The 11631-nt window shown below is 44.1% G+C and overlaps 1 protein-coding gene and 1 pseudogene across 1 annotated transcript; one reads left to right on the top strand and one right to left on the bottom strand.

Annotated features, from left to right (window-relative positions):
• Positions 1-393: 393 nt before the first annotated feature.
• On the top strand, positions 394-3776 carry LOC129855497 (protein mago nashi homolog). The gene is made up of 5 exons (XM_055923217.1): positions 394-599; positions 999-1057; positions 2604-2714; positions 3070-3152; positions 3554-3776. The coding sequence occupies exons 1-5, from the start codon at positions 509-511 to the stop codon at positions 3651-3653; spliced, it is 444 nt and encodes a 147-aa protein (XP_055779192.1). The 5' UTR covers positions 394-508; the 3' UTR covers positions 3654-3776.
• Positions 3777-5146: 1370 nt separating this feature from the next.
• Positions 5147-10998, bottom strand: LOC129856077 (carnitine O-palmitoyltransferase 2, mitochondrial-like; annotated as a pseudogene).
• Positions 10999-11631: the final 633 nt, after the last annotated feature.

The following is an 11631-nucleotide window of genomic DNA, read 5'->3' as shown; positions in this document are numbered from 1 at the left end:
ACTGTAAGGTCTACATCTGTTGTATTCAGTGCATGTGACAAATAAACTTTGATTTGATTTATCAACTGTACTGCAGGGTTGTACCGTAAGTCACAGACAATAGAGGTTGTGGTAGCAGCTGCAGAGAGGTATTTGGGTGTGCAAGACATGACATCAGAAGAGTTACAGGGTGTGTTAAGTGGTGGTCCCATCCTTTCAGGCTGTAGGCCTTAGATGGTAGGGTATTTGTTGTATTCATTCGTTTTTTTGTTCATTTTTTTTTCAAACAAAGTATAAGGGAGTTATACTCCAGTCTAGTAGGTGGCCGTAATGCAACATTTATTGGATTCCAACCTCTGTTATACCTCATGGAAGAAGATGACATCATTGCAATGCGACAACTCGTATGAGATCACAGAGAAGCGCCACAGCACGCATGCGTGTTCAGATTTTCTTAAATACCACTAAGAAAGCAGTGTGCTTTCGTTGATTCTCAAGGACCGCGCAAACTCTGAATTTGCTGTTTATAATGTCAACGAGTGACTTTTATTTGAGATATTATGTCGGGCACAAGGGGAAGTTTGGACACGAGTTCTTGGAATTTGAGTTTAGACCAGACGGTAAGTTAAGCGGCAATTTGACTAATTAGCAACATTAGCCAGCTAACGTTAGCTAAGCATGCAAACGACTGCTTGCTAGCGGCATTTCCTGCGTTTCCTAATTTCTTTTAGCACAATTAGCTAGTTTTTGTAGTCGTGTGTTAAGTTATAACATGATCTCAGAAATACTTCAATTGCATAGTTAACCATAACCTCACTCATTTATTGTATCCAGCTAGCTATGTAGCTAGTTAGCAAACTAATGTATCCAAAATGCTTGATTAGTTTACAGTCGGTTTAAAAACGTCTGTGAACTAACATTAACTAGTTATAAACAAATAACTACTCCTCAACAATACCAGTGTATCACCATTCACAACAAACGTGACGATAAGGCAATAAATGTAACTATCTTTTCAGGTAAGCTGAGATACGCGAACAACAGCAACTACAAGAATGATGTCATGATCAGGAAAGAGGTAACTTATAAAACTTACACTGAACAAAGAATTAAACGCAACATGAAACAATTTGAAATATTTTACTGAGTTAGAGTTCAGAGTTAATTCACATTGCTGGGAATACAGATTTGTATCGTTCACAGAAACCTTAAAAAGAAAGGTAGAGGTATGGTTCAGAACTATGTCAGTAGCTGATGTAACCGCAATTTGCAGCGCGATACATCTCCTTCGCATAGAGTTGATCAGGCTGTTGATTGTGGCCTGTGGAATGTTGTCCCACTCTTCAATCGCTGTGCGAAGTTGCTGGATATTGGTGGTTACTGGAACATGCTGTCGTACATGTTGATCCAGAGCATCCCAAACTTGCTCAATATGTGACATGTCTGGTGAGTATGCAGGCCATGGAAGAACTGGGACATGTTCATCTTCCAGGAATTGTGTACAGATCCTTGCGACATGGGGCCGTTCGTTATCATGTTTAAACATGAGGTGATTGTGTCAGATGAATGGCACGACAATGGGCCTCAAGATCTCATCACGGTATCTCTGTGCATTGAAATTGCCATTGATAAAATGCAATTGTGTTCATTGTCTGTAGTTTATGCCTGCCCATACCATAACCCCATCGCCACCATAGGGCACTCTGTTCATAAAGTTGACATCAGCAAAACGCTTGCCCACACAACGCCATATATGCTGTCTGCCATCTGCCCGGTACAGTTGAAACCGGGATTCATCCGTGAAGCGCAACACTTCTCCAGCATGACAGTTGCCATCGAAGGTGAGCATTTGCCCACTGAAGTTGGTTATGACACCGAACTGCAGTCAGCTCAAGGCCCTGGTGAAGACGACAAGTACGCACATGAGCTTCTCTGAGACGGTTTTAGACAGTTTGTGCAGAAATTCTTCGGTTGTGCAAACCCAGTTTCATCAGCTGTCCGTGGCTGGTCTCAGACAATCCTGCAGGTGTAGAAGTTGGATTTCGAGGTCCTGGGCTTGTGTGGTTACACGTGGTCCGCGGTTGTCAGGCTGGTTGGACCTACAGACATTTTTCTAAAATGACAAAGGAGGTGGTTTATGGTTGAGAAATGCACATTAAATTCTCTGCAACAGCTCTGGTGGACATTCCTGCCGTCCATTTGCATGCTCCCTCAACTTGAGACATCTGTGGCATTGTGTTGTGACAACTGCACATTTTAGTGGTATTTTATTATTCCCCGCACAAGGTGCATCTGTGTAATGATCATGCTTTTTGATATGCCACACCTGTCAGGTGGATGGATTATCTTGGCAAATGAGAAATGCTCACTAAGAGATGCAAACAAATTTGTGCACAGCATTTGAGAAATAAGCTTTTTGTGCCTTTGGAAAGTTTCTTGAATCTTTTATTTCAAATAATGAAACATGGGACCAACACTATACATGTAGCTTTTTTTCTTTAGTGTTTAAAGGATTTCTAGGTGACATTGATCAGTGTAAGGCCCATCAATCCAATTTCTATGTGGGATGCTGCTTAAAACTATTGAATATGCTATCGAAACCTTGTGATTGTTCTCCACTACAGGCGTACGTACACAAAAGTGTGATGGAGGAACTGAAGAGGATCATAGATGACAGTGAGATCACCAAGGAAGATGATGCACTGTGGCCACCCCCAGACAGAGTGGGCAGACAGGTCTGTCCATTCACTCACACATACCTAAATAAATACTGATGCTTGTACAAGCATGGAGTATGTTGAGGAAAGCAGAGTGTCTCCTACTTATTGTGCTCTTGGCAATGTCTAGCCAAGCCTGTTTACTTAGTGATTTTAGCCCTCCTGGGGTTGTGACCTCGGTCCCGTCCTCATCAAACTTAAACAAATCTGTCCAACAAAATACATTTAACCGGTGTTCAATTCTGACCCTTTAAGCACAAGATGGGACCTGGGCATAACCCCAGAAAGTTACAATTATTTAGTATAAGTTATTTTATTCGTGGCTTGAATTACTAATCGTGTCTGGGGAGAGTTAACTTTTCCGAACCCTTAGGAGCTGGAGATCGTCATTGGGGATGAGCACATTTCCTTCACAACTTCCAAGATTGGTTCCTTGATTGATGTCAACCAGTCAAAGTAAGTAATAATACTACCTCAAATGATCTGGGAACTCTTGGAAGGATATATTCCTCCAATTTCCAAATTGACCCCTAGCCTCTATTTAGTACATTTACATTTAAGTCATTTAGCAGACGCTCTTATCCAGAGCGACTTACAAATTGGAAAGTTCATACATATTCATCCTGGTCCCCCCGTGGGAATTGAACCCACAACCCTGGCGTTGCAAGCGCCATGCTCTACCAACTGAGCCACACGGGACCGTAGTCACTGGTTGAGAACTGAGGATTTCATAGATGTAAGCAGAATAGTGTAAATTATACCTAGCTTACACCTATGTAATGCTCTCAGTTCTGCATAGCGGGTGTTGATGTGGAATTGGGGGCCAGCTTCTTAAAAAAAAGTAATGTGTTTTCCAGGGACCCAGAAGGCCTCCGCGTGTTCTACTACCTGGTCCAGGATCTGAAATGTCTTGTCTTCAGTCTCATCGGGCTACACTTCAAGATCAAGCCCATCTAAGAGGAGTGGATGGTTTTTTTTCTGTTGGAAAATGTTTTATGTTTGCGCCGATTACAACATTTGTACATTTGCTTTTGATCGATTTGTTATTTTTTTAATTTTAAATAAACGATTGGAAAAATGCCATGTTTTAATAGCCTTGGTTATCTATACATTTTTTAAGTTACTTACTGGAAGCCATAGCTGTGGTTTGGTCGATCTTGGTAGTATGAAAAACAGGTTGGAGAATTGCACACTACACTTTGTTGCTCTTGCCATACAGAGGTCAGTTTATTTCAGTATGAAACAGGAAGTTGTTAAAGGTGGGCTGAACTTCCTGATTTAGCCTCTGTTTCAATTCTCATTAGGAAATGGGACTGAGAATGAGATTTTGCGTTCTTTGGTCTGGGTGTTTCTTGAATGTGTGTGTGTTCAAATATGGGACGCGTTTGTATTTTCACTGCCGAAACAGTACACAGTCAGTCACCCTTCTAGATAATTGTAACTGTCTGACCAGGTCTTGTCTGGTAGTAGCCTAGACCAGGGTTTCCCAAACTCGGTCCTGGGTGTACGTTCTGGTTTTTGCCATAGCACTACACGGGTGGGGGGTGAGTTTGGGAAATCCTGGCCTTGATTTGCTAGCCATCTTCTTTCGCCAATTAGACTTTGAATAGCCTATCTGTGGAGCTAGTTAAGGACCGTCAATAAATAATGCAATGTAAATGAGACTTCATGTTCTACACCTTTGTCTCATTAAATGCGTTTATTTGTATATGACTTTCTACCATTTATAGTTGGTTTGAGGTTAAGTCATTGACATTTGGAGCTATTGACATAAAAAAAATAGTTATTTACTGATCTCTATTTAGCTCCATAGGGATATCGAATGTCAAATCTAATTGACCATGGGTATTACGATCTGGTCACGTGCAGCTGCGCACGGAATTGATGATTACTTGGGTGCTGCCAGCTGTGGGCAGGGTTGAAATAAACCCAACCAAAGGAAAACTGTTACAGTACCCTTCATTTCATGACAAACCATATTTTCCTAATTGTCTTGCAGATTTCCGTTTTGGACGAGACTGATTTTCTGACAAATTATTCTATTTACACGTTTTAGTACATTTTGACACTGGAATAAATGTTTGACTCATCGATGCCACAGGCCGTTTTAAAAATGAGAAGTTGCTTATTACGTAGAAAACAATGCGGGCACCCCGCTTCTGTTTTGGTACAAAGCTGAGAGATGAGCCAGGAGAAATTAATAGACAGAGCTATGGATGCAAGGATGACCATCCATGGTATCAAAATGACCATGTTTTTAGGCTATACGTTATGTTTCAATTTACATGTTTAACAAACATTGCAGTAAAACAAGCTTGTATTTTAGATTATGGTGGGGTACGTATGACCGTTGAACTAAGCTCATGAAGCATTTATAAGTTATATTCAAGAATCAATGGGTATATTCATTCACAAGTCCATAAATGTATGTAGAAATTAAGAATTTCAGCTTTAATTAGTCTAATCAAAATTTACAATGAGAAATATATGCATATACATCTGTTATTTTGTAAAAAAAAAAAAAAAGGTTTACACTACCCCAGTAAAGTTGTATGTAATACATTACCAGTGAACATTCCATAAGGCATAGAAGGAAATACATCTGCCTCTTAATAGCAAAGGTCTAAGGTATTGCTTTAAAATGTTTTTCACATCACAAATCAAAGTAGAGATTAGAAATTGTCATACAAATCATGTGACAAAGCTTGCTACACAGCAAAAAGGGTTTCAAGAACAAAGTGCTACTCTGAATATCATACATTATCGATATATTACTAGATTTATTTTCCATATCAAACTAAAGGTCTTTACATGAGGTCATTCATTTAAACGTATTGGCCTCCAATATAAAAGTTAGTATGTATAAGGCTCTTGATAGATACATTGCAATGCCAGTTAGAAAGGGAAGACACATTGGTTCGAACACACTTGGAGATTTCATTGTTCTTCTTTCAGAATGTATTTGATGGGTATTTTCTTGGGCATCTATTATGAATTTGATAATGGACAGAACATTCATAGTTATCTACCTGACAGTATAGGAATATGCCCTCTACTGACCTATGCAGAGCTTGTGTTCGGTATCCCCTCTTATTAATTCATACCATCACTTCCAACCCACACTCTACGCTTGAGGGAAAGTACCTTTAAAACCTGACATTCACCCCAATGACCTATACAACTGCAGTCAATCATCCCGTGGCGAATCCCAACTTCCACTACAGTCTAATTTTCACTTGATGTGAATGGGTGACTGGGTTAAAATTCTACTGAAGTGGAAGTTAGAATTTGCATTTGTAGTGGAGGTAAAAGTCAAATGGACTTTTCTTTAGCTGAGAGGCTTTCCTTCAATAACAGAGAAAATGTCCTCTAGAGACTTATGAACACACTGAAGGAACTCGTGAACATTACGCTCTGGGTAACTAGACACATTACAGCAGATCCACTCATCATGGACGCCATAGCCCACCCCAAAGCTGTTAGGCACCACGGGCCTATGTAGGCTGGGTCCTGGTACAAGCTGTGTAGGGCCTGGCCCTTGGAGTTGGCTAAGTACTTCATGGCAAACAGATGCCGGTCGAAGCCTTGGGCTGGTGGCGAAAATGCAGAGAAACAGGGACAATATGTGGAAATGACATTGGTCAAATTAGAGTCAAATTGGTAACATTTGAGACCATAAGCTAATTTACATGAAGCCCTCTGGTTTATTTTCTTACCTTGACCAATTCTGTTTCATCTCAAATCAAGTTTATTTTATATAGCCCTTCGTACATCAGCTAATATCTCGAAGTGCTGTACAGAAACCTAGCCTAAAACCACAAACAGCAAGCAATGCAGGTGTAGAAGCACGGTGGCTAGGAAAAACTCCCTAGAAAGGCCAAAACCTAGGAAGAAACCTAGAGAGGAACCAGGCTATGAGGGGTGGCCAGTCCTCTTCTGGCTGTGCCGGGTGGAGATTATAACAGAACATGGCCAAGATGTTCAAATGTTCATAAATGACCAGCATGGTCAAATAATAATCAGGAGTAAATGTCAGTTGGCTTTTCATAGCCGATCATTAAGAGTATCTCTACCGCTCCTGCGGTCTCTAGAGAGTTGAAAACAGCAGGTCTGGGACAGGCAGCACGTCCGGTGGACAGGTCAGGGTTCCATAGCCGCAGGCAGAACAGTTGAAACTGGAACAGCAGCAAGGCCAGGTGGACTGGGGACAGCAAGGAGTCATCATGCCCGGTAGTCCTGACGCATGGTCCTAGGGCTCAGGTCCTCCGAGAGAGAGAGAAAGAAAGAGAGAAGGAGAGAATTAGAGAGAGCATACTTAAATTCACACAGGACACTGGATAAGACAGGAGAAGTACTCCAGATATAACCAACTGACCCTAGCCCCCCGACACATAAACTACTGCAGCATAAATACTGGAGGCTGAGACAGGAGGGGTCAGGAGACACTGTGGCCCCATCCGATGATACCCCCGGACAGGGCCAAACAGGAAGGATATAACCCCACCCACTTTGCCAAAGCACAGCCCCCACACCACTAGAGGGATATCTTCAACCACCAACTTACCATCCTGAGGCAAGGCCGAGTATAGCCCACAAAGATCTCCACCACAGCACAAACCAAGGGGGGAGCGCCAACCCAGACAGGAAGATCACGTCAGTAACTCAACCCACTCAAGTGACGCACCCCTCCTAGGGACGGCATGAAAGAGCACCAGTAAGCCAGTGACTCAGCACCTGTAATAGGGTTAGAGGCAGAGAATCCCAGTGGAGAGAGGGGAACTGGCCAGGCAGAGACAGCAAGGGCGGTTCGTTGCTCCAGAGCCTTTCCGTTCACCTTCACACTCCTGGGCCAGACTACACTCAATCATATGACCTACTGAAGAGATGAGTCTTCAGTAAAGACTTAAAGGTTGAGACCGAGTCTGCAGACTATTCCATAAAAATGGAGATCTATAGGAGAAAGCCCTGCCTCCAGCTGTTTGCTTAGAAATTCTAGGGACAATTAGGAGGCCTGCGTCTTGTGACCGTAGCGTACGTGTAGGTATGTACGGCAGGACCAACTCGGAAAGATAGGTAGGAGCAAGCCCATGTAACGCTTTATAGGGTAACAGTAAAATTTTGAAATCAGCCCTTGCCTTAACAGGAAGCCAGTGTAGGGAAGCCAGCACTGGAGTAATATGATCAAATTTCTTGGTTCTAGTCAGGATTCTAGCAGCCGTATTTAGCACTAACTGAAGTTTATTTAGTGCTTTATCCGGGTAGCCGGAAAGTAGAGCATTGCAGTAGTCTAACCTAGAAGTAACAAAAGCATGGATTAATTTTTCTGCATAATTTTTGGACAGAAAATTTCTGATTTTTGCAATGTTACGTAGATGGAAAAAAGCTGTCCTTGAAGCAGTCTTTATATGTTCGTCAAAAGAGAGATCAGGGTCCAGAGTAACGCCGAGGTCCTTCACAGTTTTATTTGAGACGACTTTACAACCATCAAGATTAATTGTCAGATTTAACAGAATATCTCTTTGTTTCTTGGGACCTAGAACAAGCATCTCTGTTTTGTCCGAGTTTAGAAGTAGAACGTTTTCAGCCATCCACTTCCTTATGTCTGAAACACAGGCTTCTAGCGAGGGCAATTTTGGGGCTTCACCATGTTTCATTGAAATGTACACCTGTGTGTCACCCGCATAGCAGGGAAAGTTAACATTATGTTTTCGAATGACATCTCCACTTCACATGTTTTTCTTTTTTTGTTACCTCTGTTTTTTTTTTGTGTGAATAAATAGCCAACAGTATATTAATGGTGTAATGAATTTACCCCATAGTCAATCAAAAATCTGAAGAAAAATGTAGTGCACTCACCCATGGCTGCCTCTTTGGTGAGCTGCCAGTGATATTTGGAGCATTCGCTGAGCATGCCTATCAGTTGGTCAATGCTGTGTTTTCCTGGTAGTTGCACAAAGGCCTGAGCACAGCGCTGTGTGTGTATTGTAGCAGGCCGGATGGTCTCTGTACAACCGTGTCTAAACGCTGCAGTGCTACAGGACTCATAGGTGGCCACTGTCTGTCCATACTGCCTAAGGAAGCCCATCTGGAACGCCAGCTGAGCAATGGCGTCCTGACTCAGCTTCTTCTTCTTCAGCTGTTCCTTCCCGCCCTTCAATTGATAGATATGTATAATTGTTTTATTAATCCCCAAGGGGGAATTGATTTGTCAGCAGCAGCAATAAATTAAAAACATACAAAGGACAGGGGACAGCAACAATACACATCAAAGTGCAAAACAGTTGCATTAAGTTTTAACAATGGTCAGGTTAAGTGCTACAACAAACAACCGATCCATCTACTGCACCTTCATGAACTGCATGGCGTCAATGGTGAGTTTAGAAACAGCAGCATGGAAGTTCTCTTTGGCCCCATTCTCCAGCTCTGCGTCCAGGTTGAACTAGAGTCTCCTCACGGCGGAGGCTGAGTCCACGGCTGCAGGCTGGGAGCCAGTATTCACCAGAGAGTTCTCCGTAGAGTCCTTGAACACCTCGTTCTGGAAGCGCGGCACAGCCATGCCCTCGCCCCACGAGTGCTCAAAGTTGATGGCGGCGTTTCCGCATTTGGTCATGATGATGCTGAATGACTTGTCATAACAGCGGTTGGTGCCGTCCCCGTGCAGCATGTTGTGGGTGACGTGGATGTGGTCCTTCATGCGCTCGTCATCTAGACACAGACAGAAGAGGGCGCTGTCTACAAGACCCAGCACCTGAATTGAATTGACATTTTTTTATTTAAAAAATAACACATACATTAACAAGATGTGCATCTGATCCCAGAGGATATAACTTGATCCTCAATAGTAAAACAAATATTATCTAATGATAAAAGACAAGACAAAAAGTTACAAAACACAAACATTGAACTTGAAGGATAACAAAATATGAACCTCTCCATTCCCAGCGGCCAGGAGCTTCTCCCTCAGTCCTGCCCATGTGTCCTTGTTCTCACTGGTCAGCAGCCCCAGTGGGTGGGCTGCAGCCGGGGTCGGGTCTGACTGGATGTACTTCAGGTGGGCCTGGATCTCCGCTGGCTTCACCAGGTTCCAATCGCAGTCCATCATGTCAAACACATACATGTTGCCTTGACTCATCACCAGAAGGTGACGTCCTTTCGAGTCTGTGAAGAGCTCATCTTTCACTTGCTTAGGGGTGCGAGTGGCACTGAAGAGGCGGAAGTACTGAGACATGTCCAGAGGGTAGGCGTTCACCATGAAAGCGCCATACCTATAAATTAAAGAACATCAAGAATGTAACCACTTGTGAACAGTTTTTTTGAATGTTGTTTCTTTTAAATAGTTACTTGTTATGTTTCACTATATTGGATCAATCCAATATATTGGTATCACTCCGCGGCGGAGGGATACATCCGAGGTGAAGATTTACAGATTCACTCCTGTGTTCACCTGTGTCACGGCTGGGGTCCGCCCCTATATGTAGACCCCATGGCCGTGACACACGTTCTCTTTCATTTTCTCGGCGGACGTCCGTATGGTTTGAGATACAAACTTTCTGAAGTTCACTTGGTAAGTTACTGGTAAGTGTAATATCTTGCGTGGAAGTATACTCACTGGCTGTTTGCAGCCTGGAGCAGCTGGCCACACGGTCAGCCCCTCCTCTTGAGTGCTCCACTCGCTGCGAGCGGTTGATCTGTATCTTTCTCCCGTAGTTTGTTCTTACTTGTGTTTCATTAGCGTTACACTGCGACTCCGTGTGCATCCATTAGTATGGTGTCTCTTGCTGCCACAAACTGTACCTTACACAACTTGCCGACTGGCTTGTTCTATGTGTGCGTTGCGAATGACTTTAACATGCTGCTTCCCACGCCGTAGGTTCTCTGATAATTATCCAGCAGGGCTTTCCCCTGCAGAGTAAGAGTATCGTGGTGGGCTTTTCACTACGTTGTGACATTAACTTTGGAGTTCCTTAATGGAGTTACTCCATATTGTGCTGTTTTTACTGCTTGGATATTAAACCGGCTAGGTAATATTGCAGTTGGCGTAAAACAAAAACACAAATAAATCAAATCCATTACCTGGTTGCTGTTTTTGTATCTGCCTGTTTTTCCTACAAGTGTCTTCCCCTGTGTTTGCAGAGGTGCTGGGTAATTTATCCCTCACTGGGTTCCTATTCCTCTAAGGGTCACGACATAGCTCTCCCAGGGCGTCGGACCCCTGCTCCGTAGCCTTGGCTTGGCTGATCTTATGGATTCCCTTTTTGACAGGTGTGGTGGTGGCATCCCCCTGGGGATCCACATACCTCATGTATGCACTGCCTGGGTTTGAGCCACGCAGAGAGGGCAGTGGAGCGCCGTACTGGATGCCTATTTGGTGTTCTCAGAACGCCTGTACCTGGCGCGATTGGAGGTCATGCGCGAGTGGGTCGGCCAGGCTTGGGCTCAGGCTGGGGACGAGCTCCCTCCCTCAGGAGTGGTGCGGCAGCGAGCTGTTAGTCCCTCTACTGGGCCCAGTACCCCTCACAGGAAGCATGGCCGGAGCCACCGCAGGCAGAGCCCATCTGCTGCCAATCCTGGACGGGGGCATGAGTCGGACCGCTGGGACCACCTTGAACGGAGGGCGCATGCCTTGCGTCAGGAGGTTGATCGCGTCGATGGGGACGACAGCTGTTCCCTGTTGGCCAGTGATAGGCTGTTCCTGGGGGGCGATGCTGGCACTGGTCACCACCGTGAGCGGGGCTACCAAGCTGACAAGCCATCAGAAGCCGCCAGCGGGGCTTTATCGCCCTCCAGCGTCTCGAGAGGCTATGAGGAGTCTACTCACTTGGCTAGCCACTGCACTGGACATCAACTGGTGGACAGTGATGACTCTCCATCTGTTCCCGTCTCTGCCGAGTTCCACGAGGCCTTGCCTGTGACCGCACAGGGCCTCAGGGCATTG

The sequence above is a fragment of the Salvelinus fontinalis genome, chromosome 5, assembly GCF_029448725.1.
Source record: "Salvelinus fontinalis isolate EN_2023a chromosome 5, ASM2944872v1, whole genome shotgun sequence".
NCBI classification, from domain to species: Eukaryota; Metazoa; Chordata; class Actinopteri; order Salmoniformes; family Salmonidae; genus Salvelinus; species Salvelinus fontinalis.
This window is presented reverse-complemented; position numbering and strand designations above follow the sequence as displayed.